Consider the following 24,049-nt stretch of genomic DNA (forward strand, 5'->3'; position numbering starts at 1 on the left):
CGTTCCCGAATGGGAAAAAAAAAATTCACAAAACTAATTAGATTTGTTTCAAGATATCGAGTTAATGTGAACGTTATTATGAGCGTCGTATTTTTTAATGTGGCATTCGATGAAACGGACGATGAAACAGATCGCATTTCAAAGCCATGTTTCACGGAGGTTTCGTTAAAAAAAAAAAAAAAAAAAAAAAAAAAAAAAAAAAAGGGGGAGACACATATCCTCTGGAAAAATATCTCGTGTCGAAAGATCGGAATTGATATCGCACCGCACCCGGTGGCATTTCTCGATTCGAGTTCACTCGAACACACGGTGCGCAGTATCTGGTAGCCGACGCTTTCGAAATCTATCTACGATCACGAACACGCTCGAGTAAACAACCGGGTGTTGCAGAAACGAGGATCGCCTGCGCGACGCGACGGAAGAATACGTAAACAGTCGATCGTCCTCGTCATCGTTCGAGAGATCGATTTTACTTGTTCGAATTGGCCCTCCTTAAAGTTACGAGAGTTCTCGAGCGACGATATTCGTATCGATCTTACTTCGCATCGCGGATTTACAAGCCGCTCGTTAGGGAACGACGAGCGAGATTTCGAAGAACAAATCCACCCTCGCGGATTCTTTTTATTCTCGAAGCATGACTCCGCGCTTTTCCGAACTTATTTCCATGTTTCTAGGAGCGGCCGATCGATCGATCGATATATATTCCTCGCCGCGAATAGTTTTGACCATGGCGTTCGTACCGCACAATTCCGAAGAATAGGGAACCTTGGAAATTCTAATGGCGCTATTCCCTATATGAATTGCTTTTTTAACGCATGACGTTCTTTTGTATTTTTTGATATTGCCATATTTCTTGATATTGCCTCGATTAAACGCGATATTACTCTTTTTATAAGTACACAGAAATTGAAATACAAAGAATGAAAGAACGCAATATAATTTTTTTTCCCCAAATATTGATATAGTTTATTATTACCTACTCTTAGAACGTAAAGAGAATCTAGGGCAGTATCGTGATCATCAATTATGGGAAAAATATCACGATATGTATTGCTTAGATAAGGCTGAGGAATTTAATTTCACCCTCCATTTATCTTTCAATGATAACTGCGAAATTTTCCACATTGCTCGCTAAAGTTTCGTATATATCGCAGCTTATGTCGTAGTAAAAAGACGGAAAAATATGTTTTCGCCAAAGGACTTTCAATAAAAGACACACCTGAAGTGAAGGGCATATTTTCCTTTAAAGCTGTTCGTGCTCAAATGTGATTTACGTCTCAAAATGTAACTAGGCGAAGAAGTGCAATGTAAACAAGTCGAAACTTGAATTTCTACCGCGTTTCACTACGAATCGGTAAAGGAGCTTTGCTTAGTTCCTTTAATGAATAATATAAGTAACCGCGAGCGCGATTTGGTAGAGAAAGAGAATTTACTCCGGGCTCGCCGCAATTTCCACGAGTTTTAATAAAAGATGTTGAAACATCCACTATAATCTGTTTAGAATATTGTATTAGTGTTATTTCGTTAAATCGAATTCATGCCAAGTACACGAGTGGGAATAAACTCGAATGAATAATTCGCCATGCAAATAGAATTTTTCATTTAACAACGCGGAAATTGTCAACCTTTGTTGTACCGTTTGCAACAAATTAATTTATACCAATTCGTTATGCCTTATATGTCATATTTTTAACGAGGTTGAGAAGTAAGTAATTTCTTATAACGCCGTTAGAGTTACTTTCTTTTAATAACAGATTGGTAACGGCGTTACTTTTTTTCAGTAATAATAACGTATTTTCATTTTTTAGTAATAGCAATGAATTTAAAAGTTACTTTTATCGTTACTTTTTATAGTTTGAATTTTTTTATGATATAATTTTTGTATATTCAGTTTTTGATCGATATTCATAGTCCGTTATTATATTTAAAATCGTCTTAACAATAGTTTGTTATAAATCAATCGCGGAGTCGCATTAACATAAAAACAGACTTTATAAATATCGATCTTTAAAAATGCGTTTTAATCTCGAGTTAAATTGAGGATAGAAAAGAAGTATATTGTAAGAAATAAATTTGGCTGTATTTATATGGATTTATTGAAACCGCAATCTTTTTATTTGCATTTTGAGTATTTTACAATCTTCCTCTTTAAATTTTTTGTGATTTATTTAATCTTATCTCATTTTATATAATATTAAAAAGAATAACGGAAGAAACAACGAATGTCTCTTTAAGCGATAATAATAACGAATTATTTTTCGAAACTCAGTAACTAATAGCGACAACTAGTTATTTTTCTTGACTTCGCAACGGTCAGGGAGTCACTTTTAAAAAGTAACTTTCCCAACCTTAATTATTAGATTTCGTGGTGTCTCGACCTTGGGATTTTCCATCTTCCATTGTCATGGGGATCGTACATATGTTTAAGAACGACGGGGTAGCGGCTGTCGGGCTGAGGGGCGGTAATGGTAGTTCGGCTTCAGGGTTGCAAGCTCATGCACGGCACGCAACGCGGCTTAGACGCGGACGCGGTATAAAGCATGTCGAGGACCGGGAAGCACGAAAAACGACAGGGAATAAATGCGATCGCGCCTGCGACCTTGGGGGGCAAGACAGAAACGAACGGGGAGACAGGGTCGCGTCAGGGCGCAGGGTGCAGGGCGATGCCGTCTTCAAGGTGAAACCTGCCACGTCGTCGCGTCGCGGGCGAGTGTTGCACGCGACGACGTGTTACAATCGAAAAGTCGATCCTAATCGAGTCGCGGACACAATGCGCAACGAAGACAGATGCTGCGGAAAGCGTACGTGCTTGTCGAGCTTGTACGCGATCGCAATCTCGCAGCGGAACACAGCGGACTGCGAAATAAACTGAAACCGCGCGATTTCCTATCGAACTGCGTAATACCGGCGCGGCAGAATGCATATTCAATTTTTTTTTCTTCCTTTTTTTTTTTTTCCTTTATACAGTAGAATCACAAGAAATAAATTAAGAGCGCGCGTGAATAGTTATTTATGCCGACGGGACGACGGTAAAGCGGCATTGCGTATTTCCATTTTAACACAAACGCAAAGTCGAGCGTTAAATGCAAATTAAAACGGACGCCTTGCAAACACGGCGCGTCATACACGGTAAACATACACTCGAAATTATCGTTCGGTTTGAATTACCTTCTAATCTCTTATGAATCATGAATCGGTAAAAAGTGACCGGTGAAAAAAAAAAAAGAGCCAAGTAGATCTCGCGTTTTTGCGTGTCATCGAAGTAAGGCGTCGCTAATGCAAATGCGGGCGGGTAAGAATCTTAAATTCCCGGAAAATCCAATCGGGGGAGGGTTGATGCATTCGCACGACACACTTTTACCGTTTTCAAATGGTTTGAGAGGGTGGCGTTGCATCAGATGCAACGGGAGAGAGGGAGATACGTGGCAGTGGTGTGAAACCGCCTGAAAAATGGTAACCAAATGGCGAATTGTTGCTGAAGAAGTTTTCCGCTCTTTCGGAAAAGTTTGCGGTGAGAGTGCGCGTCTTGCGGCACGTGGGAAACTCTGTTCCTTGCCGCGTTATAAAGCGACGTCGTTTCATTGCTGAATAAGCCGAAAGCTCCATTAAGCCGGTGACGGTGACGGTGACAAAGAGGAATACCCCGCTTCGGTCTCGCTGCGCATTTCAAGGCGAATCGCGCCTTGCACGCGAGCGACGTAAAGTTTGAAGAGTCGTTTCTCCGCGCACCGCAACGCGTGTGTAAGAGGCTATGCAGAAAAGAATGGAAACAGGCTTTTCGCTTTTTGCGTCCCGGGCGATGGCAGCTTTGTGTGCTCGCCCGAGTCTACCGCTCGCGCGCGTCGCTTTCATTATCCGTGATAAAGTACAGATAACTTTCTCATCGCACGCTAAGGCTGAATTTAATTTCGATTACTTAACAAGGATAGCGATTGATTTGCCTTGAAAAGATATCCGCGGCAATAGAAGCGCGCAATAAAAGTGTGCAGTTGGCTTTTCCGTTTCCTTTTTTCTTTCTTCTCTTTTTCCTTTTTTTTTTTTATTAAAGCCCACACGTTGTTGCCTTTATGTAACCTTCATCGGGCAAATTTTTCGAATGCCTAATGAATGAAGCCAAGCAATGAATGAATGAACACGTTCATTTGCGGCCGGGAGATCTTATCTCCCGCAAAAGAGTGTGCGTGACCGCGAAGCGGTGGTGAAGAAGTACGTCGAGCATAGACATAGAGAAATCTGCGCTGTATCTACCCCCCCCCTCTCCCCAGGTGGATGATACCGATCCGGAAGTGGCGGCTAGTAGTAACACAGTGGGTCAATGCACGTTTTAAGAGCGATCCTCGTTAGCACGCAACGCCACGGTATAACGAGGAAAATAAACGAGAGTAGTTATGTGAGAGTAGCAGTTGCTACGAGCTAGTTCGACAAATTTCTCCAATTTATTTATAACCTCGGAGATTCAAATGGGGTTGTTCGAACGGATGTTTCGTAATTAAAAGCGCATCCGTGAGCGCATTCTTCGACAACAACCCTAAGCGCTCCTCGCCGTTCGTTCATCATTCGCGAACGAACGTGGTTCTCCATGTCCAAAATTTGGATTTCGACATCGTGATATTATTATCTCTCTTTGCGCGCACGAAAATTATTCCGCAATTTGTGCCTTCAGGAAAGGGGAAAATACGTATTTGATCGAGAAGACATTCCTCTCCTCGGAATGCGATTAAGCTGAAAGCGACAAAGTTTTCCATTGCGCAAAGCACAGATATAAAGCGCAATTTGATAATACCAACTTTGCAGGAGCTAAGCTAATTTCAGCCTTCATCCTTTCAGCCTTCATTTGGATACAAAGCGAGCATGGGTAATCCTCCTCTCACTCTGTAACCCAGGCGTCATTTTGTCCCGGGAAGCTGCGGTTGGAAGGGATTCGGGGTGATACTGGCGACCCGCACCGAAGATTCACCTCGTAATTTTCTGGTGTAGGCAGGCGAGAAATTAGCGGATAGCTGCGGACCCGAGAGAATTCGCCGGCCGAAAATTGACCGATCGAAGATTCGCCATTCGGGCAATAAGTCCGGAACTTTCGAGTTATATCCTGCGAGGCCCGCGAGAGTTTCACAAAGCTCCTCGACTCGACGATGACGTTGACAAATGTATCAGCTTTGCTATCTTCCGCGATGATTATGAGGCTATACTTCCGCCCGTTTTCCGAGGCGTCGCGCATGATCACCATGAGTGATTTACGGCCGCCATTAAGCCCGATTCTATCCAGGACACATTGAGCAATGTCCGGCACAGTTCTAGATTTGTCGTTTCCGGGGTCGCAGGGTCAACGTCAAGGTGACCGGTCGGGGGTGCATAACCACAACATGCCTGATGTCTCCTTGTCGACGGCGAGCCATCATGGGAATTTCACATTTAAATTTCGACGTGTACGAGTGTATACGGCAAATTCACTTCTCTTTAATTCGTCGAAACCGTGAAACGGCCAACCACGCCAGTTGGTGCAATTTCCTTATGGTAATTCGAAAAAGTTATCTCGCTGGTAGCGTACCTGAAACAGAGTCACGGGATTACGTTGACAGTGAGAAATGTACTTGCCCGTAAGGTATGTCTCGCCGCCGGCGAGATAGCGGATGCGTGCGAAGACCGGAAAGGGAGAGGTGGGGGGAGAGGGGAGGGGGGAGGAGGGCAATACCGAATACTCCCCGAGCACTGAATTTCAAGGCGACGAGGCGTATTTCAGGGTGAACCGCGGCTGGCACGCAACCGCCATGACGTGCGCAAATCTTCGGGCACGAATGCCGGATGACAATGGGATATTTCTCGATGACCCTTACTCCGCCAAAACGCCGCGGAAAAAACGTAAAAACAAACGAGGCGGGCAATGCGAGAATGAGTCGGCAAGCGTGACTCCAGAAAATCGCAAGGGGTGATGACGATTTGTCACCTGTGTTTAATAGCTTAGCGCGCTCGTCAGTCGAGGGGTATTGTTCCATTACACATTTCTGTTTCTCAGCACAGGAAATACCGCCCCTAAATTTTCCGTCTAGTAATGCGCGTAATGTACTGTTACATTATGCGGAAGTCTCTGTTTGTAATCCCGGTCATTTGTCGTTCTGAAATTAATTGAACAATTACGTAACGTTCATTTGGAATTCTTCTCCACGAGAAGTGGCAGTTATTCTAATTAATTAATATTTATTATTCTTATCGTATTATTTTTACATTTTGCATTTAAATTACACTTATTATGTCGCGGCCGGGCTTGTGTGCTGCGCGAAATAAGCACATTCCTCGCAAATCTAAGATAATTAGAATGAAATAACGATGCATTGCGGAGCTGAATTCGCGAAAAAGGAAATTGCATGATAAGTTGAGATTTCAGATATATATATATATATATATTTATAGATATATATTTATCGCGAGGATTTCTTCAAATTAGAGGTCGCCGAGCGATTTTTCGTCGAACGAAATATACTAATTCCACGACGAAATATGATGTTATGCACGCTTTCAGAGACCTTCGCGTGAGAACACGCGTTTGTTGATTACATGGATGAAACGAGCTCGCTTAGAAGTTAATTAACGTAAGGATTCGTAAAAAAGATGACTTTTAAGGCCACACTTATTCGCAATATATAATGGCCGCGAGTATCGCGAGACAATTACACGAAAAAGCTAAACAACTGTAATTAATCATGGTGAAACAAAATCATGACGAGAGTTCTATTCGTGGAAAAACCGACGTGCTCGATCGAGCGGCACGATAACATAATGATATGTAGGTTAAACCCCTGAAAGAGGCTCGGAAGGCGAATTTCTCTTTTATTGCGATTGAGAAAATTCGATTAACAGCGGCGTACGCGCGCAATTGCCGAACGTCGCGCTTGGAATGTATTTTTAAATAATAATAATAACGGGCGATTATACTATCGTGAATCTGATTTGAACAATGGACATGCGAATATAATTTTCCGCTCTAATTTCTCATACACACCCAGCGATAGCGTGCATGAGTACGAGGGTGGCGAGAGGGCGTGGAGAAACTATATAATTGATAGATTTGTAACGCAATATACTCACGCACCGCAATCTAATCAGAATTTTTATATAAATAAGGAAATCATAACGAGGTCGACATAAAAGCCCTTTCGCAATACACTTTGCTTGTTGCTTCGATAAAAAAAATTAATTTTTTTTTTTTTTTTTACAACGATAAGTCATTCTTCTTTTGCGCGCAAAATGGTGACGTGAGAGAGTACCTTCGAGCGAGCAATCTGCTTGAAAGTTTAATTAGAAAAAATATGTTGGTACGACGGTCTATTTGCGTTTTCGTCACAAAGTGCTAGAAAGGTCAATAATTTGGAATAATGTGTCGATGCGGTTCCAGGCGGGTATGTAGAGGAAGTATCGAGCTTCCGTAATTGCGCGGTTATCTCGTTCAAAAACAAATTATCGTCATTGCAGACGCGCCGTTTCCGCTGAAAATGTCAGCGGCGTGCCAACAACACACACACACACACACACACACACACACACACACACACACACACACACATCGTTGCGGAAATTATTGACATGCGAATGAATAAATACATTCTGATATTTTTCTACCCGAGAAAATTGCGCAAATGGGTTTTTCATCTGGCCGCCGCGTGTATTGAATTACGAAAATGTGGCCTCCGCGATTAATTTCAATCTAAATCGTATCTGTTGGTTCGCTCTTAAAGAGCGATAGAGAGACACCGAGTTCGAGAAACAGAACTAAAAAAAAAAAAAAAATGGGAAATTTTTGGGAAAGGCACACATACTTCCGCATTCTGAAGCTATACGTAATACCGAGAAGTTTTTATAACAATAATGATAATTTTCGCATCTCTGACAAAGACCGACTTGGTAGCGGAACTTGATAGTTGAACGATCTTTTGTTTTTTTAATTCGAGGAAAGAAACGGCACCATTACGTGCATATATTTGTATTACGAAATCACTCTGTCAACACGCCCGCCGGGAATCGATGTCAGGGTTACCTCGATGCTGTAAACGTCGATAAATCCACCGCGCGCGCGAGTCGGCTGATCGCATCCGGCGATAAAGTTCAGCCCCTTGCGACACGCGGAACGCGAAATACCCGCGATAAATATCGGTGCAAGATTCATCGATCTTACCAGCGGTAACCAACTGGTTTTCATGGCCCATGAAATTCTACTTGCCGCTAATAATTTCATCTCTGGGAAGCCGGCGACTGATTTTCCGAAACGTTCATTAACGTGTCCTCTGAATAATTAATTAGATACGTCGCTAATTAGATACGTCGCGGTGCAAAAATCGGAAGCTTCATTCATGAAAGATCATTGAATTCGCATTCTTTTCCGACAGCTGTCGTTAATTTTAATCTCCCAGATGAGAGATCGTTTTTCTTTCGATCGATTGTCGAATAAAAAGCGGCGATTTTGTAAAATTCTCAAAATCAAAGAGATATGGATTTTCGTCATCGCACACTCGGTCGCTTCTTCATTTGCCTGAATGATGAACTTGACTTGGTCGCGTTGCAATACTTCGCTCATGCATACAAATCGCCGAGTTTGGAGCCGAGAGGGCGGAGAACGGCCGAACATTTTCGAACGAGAGTTCGCGAAAGGGGTCGAACAAAGGAGAGTCATCTCTCTCTCTGTGTATCGACGTGCTCGCTGCCTTATGAGGGTTTCGTATCCCGTGGGTAATACATCGCTATATGTTGAATGCCGTTGGACACTTTCCAAATCGGATATCATCTGCGTCTCTCGTCTCTAACTCTTATCAGCACGGAAGTCTTGAAGAGATCAAGAGGTCTTGATGAGCGACTCGCCATTGTCCGCCATTATAAAATTCTAGCAGAACAGCGTAGCGTTGGCGACTCATCGACCACATAAACTTTCCAGCGAATTAAATTAAGCGGCCTCTTTCTCACCTCTTCAGTTCTTTTGCGTTTATTACTTTCCCCACGCCCGAATTTTTACGTCTAATTAGCGGACGAGCGGCGACTAATTTTATCGAGCACCAACTAATCTCGTGATAAATCCTCGGCGCATTGAGCGCGGAATTAATTAATTAAATCCGAATGATAGTAATTAAGCACCGCGCTCGTGGTATCTCGCAAAACTGTGGGGCAAACTACACTGTAGATAAACACGTCAAGTGAAGCTGAACGCGACACCTCGTCTACAACTTCTAATTGCGTTATCCAACACGTTATCATCGTTATTTTTAACGCAAATGTTTAGCCAACTATTATGCAGAATGTTCACAATTGAATTGTCGTAATTTGATTTGAATTACGCTAGGGTTTTCTCGAATCTTTTGTAATTGGGACTTGAAAATTCACTAGCGAAAATTCCATAGTAATTTTCTTTTCCTATATATATATATATATATGGAAATATCGCTACGGAATTTTCGCTAAATATATATATAAAAGAAATTATTAAAAAATATCACTAAGAAATTTTTGCTGCTTTTTAAGATCCGTATAAGATCCAGATATAAATATATATATATTTATTTATTTATTTATATTTATATTCGTGCATATATAACAATAGGAGGAACAGTTAGTATAATAAAGCGAGCACCCAGGTAATTGTGGATGCGCACGAATGGCTCCCGCGGGCGCCGCATAGAAGGCCATTGCGTTATGCGGCGCCTATAATTGGCTATCTGTACATTCGCTTAACCGAACGTACTGCCATACGTTTTTGTTTCCCTCGCGTAATTCCCTTCTGATAGAACCTAATCGCGTTACAAATGTATCGGCCGCGAATTGAAAGCGATACAATGGACGGGTGCGGATGTCCGAATCTGAGCGTATGTCGGCGAACGCTACAGACGGCACGGACGGACATGACGGTGGGAAAGAGATTAGACTGTTTAACGAAACAACACCAATCGGCAAGCGTGAACTGCGCCATCGGATACATTCGCAGTTAACTTACTCTCACGCGCACGCACGCACGCACGCACGCACGCACGCACGCACGCACGCACGCACGCACGCACGCACGCACGCACGCACGCACGCACGCACGCACGCACGCACGCACGCACGCACGCACGCACGCACGCACGCACGCACGCACGCACGCACGCACGCGTGCAGGGACACGCGTCGCGCTGCCGGGGCTTGAGGTTGCTTATCGATTGGCAGGTCTGACCTAACACTGACACACTTCACTCGCGAGGTCTGACCTCCGTTCTGTATCGCGGGTGTATCAACCACCCCCATAGCCTTAGGATTTATATAATAAATTTCTCTTTGCATCGTTCGCCACCCTCTCTCCCCTCTTCCCCACGACGCGGCCATTTGCGAGCTTGGGCCGTACGCGCGCGAACCATTTTTCGGATTAACGTCATTTCCCCGGCATCAGGGGTAGTAGATATGGTCGGCCATTGCCAGCCATAATTTCCTGACCGAGCTAATGGAAGGCACCTGTTTCGCATTTTTTTTTTTTTCTTTCCACCGCTCGTGCCGTGGTTCGCGTCCCGGAAATAAATATTGCATCGTGGATTTTGTCGTAATAGCCATTGTTTATCTGTATAACCTCGTTCTCGTTGCTTGAATCTTTTATCAAGTTAGGAATAAGTTAAGTCCCGCTGAGATCAAGATTTACGAACAACTTGCTTTTAATGAGGTCTTCCGTAATTCCGGTGAAATTTTAATGTTTCTCAGAAGGGATTAAATTTGCGCGACTAGTCCGCAGCAAATTCGTAAGTTTTTAAAGAAGATGTTCCCTTTAATGATATTAATCCGTCGGTGAAAGTGTTTTTTTTTTTTTTTTTTTTTTTTTTTTTTTTTTTTTTTTTTTTTAATTCAATTCGAATATCACGTTTAACGATAGAAATTTTACGGAAAATATAATCGATCGTAGTATGTACCGTTCCAATGAATTTTGATTAATCAAAGTTGTATGTAATCTGTTAAGCCCGTTAACATGTGGCTCGCCCACAATGATGGAATCTTGGGGCCCTGGGAGGACTGGCACACCCCCGCCGGGTCTACCGCCACCGCCGTCGGGCAGCAGCAACAATGGTGCCGCAACAACGTCGACGATTATCCCGAGCGTCGTACCACAACCCGGCACCACCGCTCCCATCGCAAGTCCCGAGGGAGTAAGCGACGTAAGTAAAAAAAGTGCACCCAGCAACTAACTACGCGATTCTTTGCCAACATTGCAATTGTAATTAACCGGCAGTAATTAAGCAGTCATTATAATGTGAGCAGCAAGGCTGCAATGGATGAAGCTTTTCACATGCGAGAGTGTGAAGAAATTTATCATATTTCCCCAATCGCTCTTAAAAAGTAAATTTTTCAGATTATTAGTAGAGGAGAAAGTGGTATGGCCGCCCATTTATATTTTATATAATAATTTTGTTAACAATCAATTTTTTCAGATTAAAAATTAACGATTATATTTATCAAGGTGTTCTATAATAGGTTTTAGATTTAAAATTACGATATATTTTATGTTGAATATTAGTTATACAAATATACTGCATAATAGGTCAAAGAGGAACAGGGATAATAATATGGATTACAACAAAAAATAAATAAAAAAAATTGATTTTGTTTAAAAAAGACATAATATTTTGTTATAAAATTGTATATCTGTTTAAAATAAATTGTTAGAAAGAACTACAATTTAACTGCGAAGTTTTACAATAGAGGGTAGATGCTAATTTATTTCAATTAAAAGATATTAAAAGATTAAAAAATCACAAGTTGCGAGAAAGGACAGTTTTTACAAAACAAACTTTTGGACTTTTGAATTTTTTAACTGAAGAATTCAATAATCTCAAAAATTTCGAAGGTAGCACGCTTAGAATCTCGTTAACAAAATGCTATGCTATTGCTTAACTTTGCATAACTCGGAATATGTATAGCTGAATAAAATGTTAAATTAACAACAAAAAAATACTCAAGTGTACATACATTTATATGATAACATGATCAAATTTAAAAAAAGAGAGAAATGTATATATAATTAAATGCTAAAATGTATCTTGGAAAAGTTTCGAAATGCACGAAAATAAAAGTGCTTTATATCAAATATCGGCTATTGTGTACTGGCTTATTAACGCCATTACATAATGACGCTAAAAAAGGACTCCCTAAATAATTACTAGAATTCGTCATCTAATAACGAAGACATTACGAACGGTCGTGACACCTACACGGTCCATAAAATCACCCTCTCCTCTAGAGACCGTAAGAGAAAATGAAAAATGCAGTGAAAGTGAGGGGTGAAATGATGAAGTATTTTATCTAATGGGATATCTCATTAGATGCGGGAACACACTCGCGAAACGTGTTAACAAACGGGCATCGCCGAAAGCGGAAAGAGACTTCGGTGAAATTGTCCGCCGAGTTTCGATGAAACCAGCCATTTTAATCGCGCCCTTTCCAGGCGCACGTCCGTAACGAGCGGCAAACGCGCGTTCAGCATGCACGTGGCGGCTGATAGCCCGAAATTCCGGGAGAAAGTTTTGCCCCCGAGTCGAGCGCGCCATACGCGACTGACACGTAGGGGTAGAGGGGTAGCTGCGAAACGGGCGAAGATTATCGCACGGCACCGTACACGTAATTAATAGCGCATGCATGAACCGCTACCGTCGTACAATTCGAACACATGTCGAGGCTCTCGTACACAACCGCGACCTGCAAGAGTGAAACTATCTCTCGCACCTACCTACCTGCACGGCCCTTCGGTCCGTTTCAATTTCACGAGCACCCCCCCCCCTCCCCCCGACGGCTGGACGTAATGGACGCCGACCGTGCTATCGAACCGAGCTAATAGAATCTGTCGTACATGCCCGATACGCTGCCGCGGTGAGATTCCTCGAATTTTAAGGACAATAGCTGGCCGCACTGCTGACGTGGAGAGCTGCGAAAGATTTTCCCTTCTCTTCCGTGCGTAAAACCTTAGGTACCCGTCGATGAGACAGAAATCACGATGGAAAACGTACGTTGATTAATTTCACAATTTCGCGAGGTTTTTTTTTTTTTTTTAAACTGTACTTACAATATTTAAATATTTTATAACATAGATATTTTATTAAATGTTTATAAGTGAAATGAATTTAAATATTTTAAATTGTAACGACTATCTATATTTTTGCTTACATATTTTATCTTTTTAAGATAATTATTAGATTATGGAAATGGATTTTATTATCGAAAATATACGAAAAGATCGATTAACCGATCGGGACGGTGTTTTTAGGTCTCGCAAAAATCGGGACTCTGGGAAGGTGCGAACTCGTCTTCGGGGGGTGCTGCGGAGGGTCCTTCGCGGAGCGTTTCTCATGCGGCGAGTTTGGACGCTATCTCGAGGCGAGCCGTGAAACCGGAAACGACGAGGGCGCCCTGTCGCAGCCTCACCTGCAGCGTCTGTAAGTACTTGACGGCCTCCACCGCGCATTCATTTCTATTCCATTCTTCGTGTCGCGAGTTGCCTGACCTGGCATTAGCGCTTTCTGTGGAGTGGCGTTTTATTTTACGAGCGGCGATATATATGTACTCTTCTCCCAGCTGCGTTGCGTTTCAATCGCGCTTGGCGGAACGTATATATACGGTTTTTTTTTTTTTTTTTTTTTTCCCTCAAAAGTCGTGACTAGAAATCGATTTTATCGATCATTTCGCGAAAAAGATTAAAAGAGAGAAATGGCATAGGTAACGTCTCTGACGTGAGCTGAGGAAATGTCGCAATCATTCTTGATTATTTGAAAGCTAATGTGATTGAACAGCGTTTGTTCGTTCCGTCCATGACTTGATCTGCGAAGATTTTGTTCGATATCTAATTGAGGAAACGAAGAAATATTTTAACGTCACAATTGCATTGCTTTAAACAAAAAATTGCGATATACCAGCGTGTCTAACCGCGTATATATGTATCACGGTTAAATAATAATTGATGGCAACGTGAATAATAATAATAATAATAATAATAATAATATAATATAGTTGCATGCGACGTTTCATGCCGCGGATGTTGACAGAGAGTGACCATCTGGCCTTCCGTGCTGCATTGCAAGCGAAGAGCGTTCTATAACGTCGCGAACGATATATATCGATACATGTAGTTGGAGCGCGAGGTCTTGCATGTTTGCAGATAGAAACTGATAGATAAATGTTTTTCCCCACTTTTTGCTTCGTCTCTTTTACTCTTGTGCCGATTACGGAGAGAAAAACAAGAGAGTTAAAAGCGAAAAGATATTTCTTTCCAAGCTTGTGGCGATTTGTGCTTAATACAAAATCGTGTCATGTTTTTCTCTTACGAGTATCTCGAGTATTCTCTTATTATGAGTATTGATCGATATTTTTTGATGTTTGATAACGTTTTGCAGATATGTATCTTGTATGTATTAACGCAAAAGTATCGCTTTAATGTCGAGCCACGTATGTTTTTTTTTTTTTTATGAGAATTTCTCTTAATGACAAATTTTTCGAAAAATCAATTTCGAAGTAATAGAACAAAATCTACAGCCGAAAAGATATCCAGCGGGTTCGAAACGCTTTTTGGCAGTCGTCGCTTTATCGTAACAGTCGTTAGTCAACATTTGAAATGTAATAAGTCGCATCTGACAGTCGCTACACGATCTGGTAGTATCTTTGCCAAGAACGTAAAATTTATCTGGAGCACGGAAACAACGCGAGAACATTGGGTTTACGATCTCCGTTTAAGTACATCCGACTAAACGTCCTTAATCTCGCCGACAATACATAGGCGACAATTCTTGAAGGTTCGGGGGGAAAAAGAGTATAAGTCACAAGAGAACAAGTTTTTTTAAGGCACAGAGACAAAGGATCGAAGAAAGATGCCAGATCCTGCCAGAGCCGGCGCGACTATTTTTAGTACGGTCATCGCGTAGGAAGACACCCTACAAAGAGGGTGTTCCTCGAAATAACTAACATCATGCGCACATAAATCTGTTCGCACGTTTGATTAGCACGAAAGAGCACCGATTAAGTTTTATAGAAGTATAAATAATTTTTACTCAGGAGAGCAGAAACAGCTCGCACTTATTTCACTCGGTTTTAAATTCTGGTTAAAAGCTTAGAAAATTTATAATAAACATTTTAAAATATATATATATATATATATATATATATATATATATATATCTAATTAAATTGTAATTTTTTTTATTTTATTTTATTTACGAGAAAAAGAGATAGACGCACGTTAGAAATTTAGTGAAACGAAGACGACCGTGATATCTCTGTACCAAGTTTGATCTTTAGGCTTTAGAACTATACTCTTTTTCTCTAAAAAATAAAAAAAAAAATTATGATAGCAATCCCGATCCTTCTTCCCGTCATATTATGCATTACGTTATCGCCTTTGTCAGCTTATTGGCGACCACCTCTTCTCCTCATGAGCTGTCAATCCAAAGTCAAACCTCAGTAAACTATTTTAGTAGCGGGCCGAGGGAGCGAACACGTCACCCTCGAGCGACGACCAGCGACAGTCGATAATCTGGCCGAAGGTAAAACAGGAGGGAGCAACCCTGCTCTTTTGGTTTTCCTTTAACCGACCGCGAATCAACCGGCGAGCTTGCACCCCTTTATTACAACTTACCAAGCGCTTGCAGCTTTCTTGTTATCATGAGCTTTCGAGATCTAACTTCGTACTTGTGTCCGATTGAGCTTTCATAGGCCTTGTTTCTACTTACTCACCACTTGTATACTACTTATACTGTTTTTTACTACTATACTGTTTTTTTACTTACTCTCATTATTATTTCTTAACTTACGATATGCTATTTAAATCCCACCGTTTGAACAAAATTGTAAAAAAAGTGTCATTATTTTATACATTTACCGTACGATTATCTAACGAGCACTGTAACCTCGCACGATCAGCCATTTTATACTCATCCAAGGGTGTCTAGATGTCTGTCACTATACCGTGAAGCAGGATTGTGCCGTATATTTCAAAATTACATGATTTACATGATTCTTTTTCATATAAACAATATAAACATGTAAATTATTATAAATTGGAATAATACAAAACAGAATAAAAGGTAGAATAAAAAAAAATTAAGATTTATTAAGATTGTTAATATATTTGATTTTAATATATTAATAATAAAATATATAATATTAAAAATTAAAAAGTTATAGTAAATGATGAAATATCAAATTTTCATTATATTACATATCAAATAAAATCCAAATAAAATATATACATTCAAAAATGTCAATTTATTTTTTAATTAATTTTATAAATGGCTAACCTTTCATGGCTTCTATCACATATGTATTTATTATATGTTATAATATTGTGTATTAATTTGTCTAAATATGATGAATGAGATACGAATTTTCTATGATTCTTGGGTTACATTTTATATAGATGACATTTTATACTTTTATATTTTTCTTAATTTATATAATTTATATATGACACGTAGACATTTATATTTTACGCGTAAACGTACAACCTGTTTTGACGCAATACGATTTTTATACAATTTTTTCATTACTACAACTTGTATAATTTAAACTTTATTTATTTATCAAGTTTAATCAAGAAAAAATTTTTTATAATGTATATATTTTTTTTTAAATAGCTAAATCACTTTTAACTCGAACATATACAATTATTTATATTTTATTTAAAAAATTTTAATCCCAGATATTCCTTTAGGGCATTAAGGCATGTATATTATTTATTTAAACGAAAAACAAGAAATACTTTGTGTCCATTCCATATCTTATAATACCTTTATTCAAGTCACGTCATCGATTTCTTCTCGTCTCCACTTTTACTCTCTCAAGCGAATCGGAAGTAAACGAGCACGAACAACTCGCTTCTCCGTTCGTAACTTACTGAAGCAAGTTGTTCATTCATGTTTTGTTCATGCTCATTTCCGGCTTTAGAACTTCCCAGTTAACTGACTTTTCGAGAACAATCGTGGATTCCGCCGGAGTATATTTGGCTGATCGGGGATACGGGGATGAAATTTCTAGTTACGCTTCTCTTTACAGCGGGATCAGAAAATGGCTTTCACGGCTTCTTTTACTCGAATACATGTGCAAGCATCATGGTGCATTTCCGGTATTTGCCCGAAGTGCTATTACATACCGATCGTGGAGCCGTGTGAACCGCGTATAACCGCGGGGCCGCGATCAATAATCATCGTCATATACGTCATTGTATAAATCATCATCGAGACGTGATCCCTCCATTATATACATATATACATATTATATACATATATTACATATATTACCCGACATAATATTTAATTAACGCATCGTCACGCGATATAACCGTCTCGCCCGACTTTTACAAACAATAAAACGATCTCTTTTTCACAGGTATGCAGCTTCTAGTGCGGATTAACTAACTTGTTTTATTAACACACTTCTGAATGCTTTTAGAGAGATATAGGCTCGGTTATTTATTGATTCGTCGAGTTGCTCGTCACACATCGAAGCGATCATTGGTACTATCTTTGATTGTTAATATCAAAATATGCAAAATGTACATTAAAATTGTAATATTGGGAAAATAGAAGAAAATGTTTTGTGAAAATATATGTTTTCTATCTAGTATTAATTAAATTTGATTACACTGCTTCTTAAGATAGATGAATAATACAAAAATTAATAAATGAAAAATTATCAGACTCCTTATCGAGTTCGCCGAGAGTCGCCTCCTCTATTCTCTAATTTGAATACAAAAATTGTTTACGATATGATCGTTTCGTTGTATCGTTTTTAGATTAGTATGCGTACTGTAAATAATGTCATAAAACCGACCGAGAAATTATGTCACTTGGGACACATATTGTACAGTATACACGTGCCTGTATTTGTACTAGATTATTACACTTCAGCTTCCTTCATAATTAAGTACGTCGAGAGATTGTCGATTAGCGATGTACATAAATACAATCTTGTAACCTAGTTCATTAGATTCACTGTCGCCAGTTTCAAAAATTCATTGAGATCCGGATAGATGTGATTTGATCGAGCCTGTATTTCACGCCTATAGATTTTGGATTAACAACAATGACGATATGTCATTTCACGTAAGCGTAATTTACGAAAAGACTCACATTTACTTGTTTGTCTTTTGTAGCAACGAAACATTCGAAAATCTTTCCTGGCGTCGCTTCTGAAAGCGATTTGCAGAAATGGCGAACATCCAGGGATCGGAAATCACCGTCTCTAAGTCAGATGGGGCCGGATTCCATCAAACACAAAGTAAGTTGTTTACGCTCGAGAACAATATTAAATATCATTCCTGTTTCATGGCTTAGATTAATTTTTTAATTATTATTAAACATGAAATTTATGTAATTAATAACGAGAATGAATACGCATAAAATATTTTTTTATGAATATTTATTTTTAATATTAATATTTAATATTAATAATATTAATTTTATAATAATTAATACAATAACTAATATTAATTAATTTAATATTATTAAATTAATATTATTTTATATGTTACTTCATATTAACGTGTGTTTATTTTCAGTTTTCTCTACAAGACAATGGATCTGCAAAGTATTTTCAAGGAGCGATGCACACACCAAACATGGGAGAAAAAGTTGCTCAGGTAAGTGAAAATTGCTATTAAAATAAACAAGCAATATGCGATCTGGAAATTGCAATGGGGAAAAAGCAAATAATCTCGAAAGATAATATTGAAAAACATACACATCTCTGTTAATTATATGGAGTAATGGTAGAAATGGATTCTTTCACATATATGAGTTATTACGTACTCGTTGTTGTATGATCATATAGAAAGTTTGGTGTCCCCTCGAGGGATATTTCGGAAAATAGCAGGAAATTAAAAACATCACGGTGACGTATTTATGCGACATTAATTGAAATTAGTGTAAACCTGCTTTCCGGAAATGAAAGCGTCAGTCGTTTCTTGGTGGGTTAAAGATACCTTCGCCCTCTTGGCGCAATTCTATTTCGCGAATTAAAGATAGGGTTCGCCTGAGAAGTTAAATCTCATTTGCTGACATCAACCGAGTGAAACGTGTTTTCGTCACGGAATACACTCGTCAAGTTAATGCTTAAATTAATGAATTTTTTAATGCTGCTGGAGCATTCCGAGAGCATTTTGTGCTTCCTTTCACGGGAAAGCAAATTACACGATTGGTATAATGAGAAATCACATTTAATCAATTGAAAGCTGAAAAGTAACAGAGTCAAAGAGCAATTTACGAAATTAAAAATATTACGAATATAACATAATTTGCTTTATAGCACACATAGATAGATTTGTATGATTTTCCGTCAAATTATTGCGCGTGGAAGATTTTCTTTCTTTTTTTTCATGCTTACGCAAATTTTTCTCTCTTGAATGAACAGCTCTTGCATATCAAACTAATGCAAATTTTGCATTATTCTTTCGCGCGGAAAATAAACGAGGGTTATATTTTCTGTTTTTTTTTTTGGTCTTTTTTTTGGTTTTTTTTTTTTTTGTAATAAAACATTGTCTTCTTGTTTCGCATTCAGCACGTGGCTGTAGCATAAGAAATGCGACGGGGCGTGCGAGCTTTCAAATATTTAGCAGAGCAGCGGTGTAGCGGAGACGGGGAACGGATAGGGAAAGGGGGTTGTTTGCACACGGGTGTACCTTTAACACACTGCCTTACATTAATACGGCCCTGACTGGCGCCAATCCGACTGCGCCGCAGTCTCGTAGGCGGAAATCTCCCGCAGCGTGGGACTCTCGCAAAATGACGTTTTACAGCGAATACCTACGCGATTGCCGCGGGATAAAGAGTCCGCGATTCGAGAAAAAAAAAAATTGTGTGGTACAGCGATCTCTCCAATTAATATTATCGGTGAAGCGCGAAATTGGAAAGCATCCTTTCTGATGAATCCGTATATATTATATTGAAGTAATAATCCCATATATAAAACATCACGTCCGGTTTTGTATTAACGTCAGTCTGTGTGACAAAGGAAACTAAATTGCACCGCGATGCGCATACGAGGCTTTAAAATATTAACAGAACGAGAGAAAATTGATACGATACGTTGCAAATGACTGATATCAACCGAGTTCATCAATTAATAAAAATTACTTTGTTTATGAAATTCCCGATATATATATCCGTACTGATAAGCCGCGTGTCCTTTCATATCGTTATTCCGTTACAGCCCCGTATCGCCCCGTTTCACGGCGTATTGCTGTGCAAGATTACATTTTATGCGGGGAAAACAATTTGCTCGAGCGTAGTTTATGATCGATTATCGTTTCGTGTTGCTCCAACGTTGCGACATTGCCTAAGAGATGCCATCGGAACGATCTAGCGACAGTTTTCGCGATGGCTTTCCGGGCCTAAACTAAATTTCTCAAGATTTTATCGGAATCAGAGGACATTGCACACACGTGTTATTATGCACGACAGAAAATTCCGTACTCTTGCATGCATGAAACAATTAAGATTGGATTAAGGGTTTATTTCCCTTAACGTTGTAACTGTCTCTTGTATAACATAGCCCGGCTTGCAATATGCAGATCCAATTTCCCCAACAAAGTCGCGCAAAGCTCATGGGCTTCCAAGAAGTCGTAACATATATATTTATATGCGACTTTGGCATTGTCCTAACTTAGATTATTACTCCGTAGTCGCGTTATTACGAACAAACGTCTGAATTATGGGCGGATATTCCGGCAAGTTGCGAGCAGCATTTTAGCAAGCGCAAGCGACCATTTCGCGGCGATGCTTAACGGGGAGAGAAGCTCTCGTCGCGTACTCAATTATTTATATAAACCAGAATAGCCACCGAATTTCCAATATATCGATAACCGATACTGCAACATTGCAGAGATTTTTATCGTGTACTCAGGTGTTGTTGCAATAATTATATCAACGCCAATAAATCAATTTCCCCGCCGCTTGCAACGGCGCTTTTTCATAAAGTTTGCTTTAAAACTCTGAAACAGGAACACCGTTCTTTTTCTTTATTTGGCGAAAGTACAATGTAATCCGCCAGTAACGCTTGTTACGTTAAGATATTGTTACATTTATTGACATAAACATCCATGAATTTGTCACGAGACATTCAAGGCAATTTGTCTCGAAATAGGCGAGTGGAAATGCGAGGCAATATCCAGACCATTTTTCGTTTTAATATTTAATATCTGTCTTGTGGGAATTGCGACCCGATAAAATCTACGATCATGTCCCTTCCGTCACATGCGTCGCAATGCGTAAAAAAAAAAAAAAACGCAAGGAATTCAATGCTGAAAATAGTGCCGTGCAGGCACTCGTTTAGCGATCAGCGTCGAGCTTTCGCAACGTTCCGAGAAACCGCTGCTTCGAAGAAGGAAGCAGCTGCGACGTAGCTTCGAGTAGCCGTCAGTAAGAAGGTAATTAATAGCACGAAAACATATCGAATAGCTGGCATTCCGCGCTTATTTGATGGCATATCCATGATAGCTTTCCCGCCGAAGAACAATGGGTCCCGGTGTTTTCCGACGTCAGTCGGAGTTGCATAACCGATTTCGAGAGAGGATTTCGACCGGAGAGAAATGAGGGAAACTACAATTAGTGCGAGAATGATTAATTAATAGCGGTAATTAATGGCTCGTGAAAGCTATACCGCGATGATGCGTGACGTCCGTACAATACATGTACATCAAATTTAAGCGGAGTAGTTGTAACGATAAAGTGGAATAAGCATACAGTCCGAATAATTGATTAGCTCCTTGAAAGGAGATTACCAATCGCGCCAATTAATCCCCTTTTTGCGAAGATCAATTCTCAATTAAACGAAAAGAATTCCAGAATTCTTTCTAGGACGATCGATCTTCAAAACAACACCTGTTGTGAAAACAACAGGTCTGCTCATCGACGTATTCCTCACGATCGATCAGCCTCTCTCTTTACGAAAGCGAACTCTCTTGGCAATGATGACGATTCCTCGGGTACTCGGTAAAAATTCATCCGCGCGTATATCGCGAATTCGAAAGAGCGGGGATAAGAGAGAGGGTGGTGTCGCAGTCCGAAGTCTGAGGTATCCGGTCCTCCGACCGGATGCAGCCGGGGATGAAGCCGTAAACCGGAAATTCGGATGCGGACACGTCAATCGCGAGGCATCGCGAGGAGGAGGAGGAAGAGGCAAATCCGCTGGCTCTGGCGAATTGCCCGCCGCGAATTGGCCGATCGGCGAGAGAGAAGAGAGAGAAAGGAAGAGCGACTTATCGGGGCGCACGCGTGCCGGAACGAGAGGGAAAGAGAGGGTTGCGAGAGAGGGCTCGGAGAAATTCATCGGCTTCCCGTTACACGGCGCCCCGATCAGTGTCGCAGTGTTCCCCGTTCCGCTTGGCAGGTAGCTCCGTCACTCGCACCACTCCGTCCACGTCCTCGGCGAAGGAAGATCGCACATGCGAACGGTGACGAGACGTCCTTCCTACGTCCGCGGGTCCCGCAAGGGCGAGAACCTGCCTGATCAATTCGCGACTCGACGTCGCGTCCAGTTCGTGCCAGTCCTCGAGACCCGCGCGGCAGACTTCGGACGGCAGCGCGTGTTGTCTCCCTTCGCGTCACGTTTTCACGCGAGATCATGACAGAGCACCAAGCGGTACCGAGCGGCAGCACCCATGTCAGCCTAGTCGCGAGTGATCGGGATCGTCCGGCAACGTTCGCGGGCCACGCTTTCTAAAATTGAGACTGTTACTCGCCCGAGAATACTCCTCGTCCCCTCGTCGACGTCGATCGCTCGCGGCACTTGCCGCGCCGACGATCGCGAGGCCCGTCCGAGGAAATCGGAGATTGGTGATTGGTTTCACGATCTCGACCCGGACGACCCGGATCGGTCGATGCTGAAACCAGGACGCGCCTCGTGGGATAGATCGCGGTTAATTAGCGTGGCGGGGGGGGTTTTCGCGAGAGTCGGAAGGGCGCGAGATCAATCCTGTCCTGAAAGAAAAGGGGGAGAAATCGTAGTACTGACGACGACGACGACGACGACGACGACGACGAGAGGGTTAGTCTCAGCCGATAGTGAACCGCGGATGATGTGAGCGTGTGCTTTAAACGAGGCTTCTCTAATCACAAAGTTAAAAATACAAAATAAAAATACAAATTACCCGAGCACGTAATGAACGGAGAAATCGCTGTGTTCATTGCATGCCGTGTTGAAACGACGCACGGAATGTTAAAGTGCCTTGATTGCCTATTTTAAAACATATCAAAACATATTGCGGAAGAAGGAAATCCCGTCTTGAGGAGATACAAATACGAAATGCTCCATTTTGTCTAAAATTATGTGCTATATAATATATTAAAGCAATTGTAACTATATCCAATTTATTATCGATTTATTTTATATAATCGGATCGTTTACATATAATTTTCTGTACCAACATGTGCAATTTTGGAAATTTGACACGATTTTTAATAAACGAGAATGAGTCTGCTCGATCAGATGAACCGTTCCTCGTTTATTAAGATTAATCACGGTCGGTGCTTTGATGCAAGTTGTGCCAATTTTCCGTCCGTCCGTCCATCCGTCCGTCCTCGCCATCATTCATCATCCATGTCTTTGCAGAATGCTTTAGATTCGTTGCATCCTCGTGCAGTCACAAATTACAGCGATCTAGGGACAAGAATCATTGTCAAATCATCTTTAAAAAAAAAAAACAAGTTTTTCTCAATAAATTTATTTTCTCGAAAAGAAAAGTTTTACTCGGGCAAAATGAACTTGACGCGTCCTGCGCGTATCGTTCCCCTTTTTATCTTCTCTTACGTAATCGTTGCGATTATTCGTTGCATAAATTCGCGAGGTGTAACGGATTGTTCTCTAAACTGGTTATGACACGAGCAATCTAGTCTACAAAAGGAACGCCGCATACGCGCCCATCCACGTGCTTCTTTGTGTCTTTGCGTCACCCGTTGCGTACAGGCTGCAGTGCTCTAGGGGCCCCCGATAAAATGGCGACAGTTTTATCGAATCGATTTTTCTTACTAACCTATCAATGCATTTTTTTTCTACACTTTTATAGGAAATAATTTTTTCT

General features: G+C 40.7%; 2 protein-coding genes across 12 annotated transcripts in view; both read left to right on the forward strand.

Moving 5' to 3' along the window:
• The window catches only part of sei (potassium voltage-gated channel seizure), a 99,655-nt gene that overhangs the window by 39,334 nt on the left and 36,272 nt on the right, over positions 1 to 24,049 (forward strand). For 10 of the 11 annotated variants that reach the window (XM_089079602.1, XM_011637495.3, XM_011637496.3 and 7 more), the window contains 5 exons: positions 10,958 to 11,153; positions 13,256 to 13,424; positions 15,453 to 15,521; positions 18,128 to 18,252; positions 18,533 to 18,613. In XM_089079602.1, the coding sequence (XP_088935728.1) occupies positions 10,958 to 11,153; positions 13,256 to 13,424; positions 15,453 to 15,521; positions 18,128 to 18,252; positions 18,533 to 18,613 (640 nt within the window). The remainder of the gene's footprint in view (positions 1 to 10,957; positions 11,154 to 13,255; positions 13,425 to 15,452; positions 15,522 to 18,127; positions 18,253 to 18,532; positions 18,614 to 24,049) is intronic. The other variant, XM_011637490.3, reaches the window with a different exon arrangement.
• The window catches only part of LOC148935913 (uncharacterized), a 14,789-nt gene continuing 9,445 nt past the window's right edge, over positions 18,706 to 24,049 (forward strand). The window contains exon 1 of the mRNA XM_089079608.1: positions 18,706 to 24,049. This exon is cut by the window's right edge and continues 3,694 nt beyond it. The gene's annotated coding sequence lies outside the window, so the exon portion shown is untranslated.

This window comes from Pogonomyrmex barbatus, unplaced genomic scaffold (genome assembly GCF_055798465.1).
Source record: "Pogonomyrmex barbatus isolate J1 unplaced genomic scaffold, ASM5579846v1 scaffold3, whole genome shotgun sequence".
NCBI classification, from domain to species: domain Eukaryota; kingdom Metazoa; phylum Arthropoda; class Insecta; order Hymenoptera; family Formicidae; genus Pogonomyrmex; species Pogonomyrmex barbatus.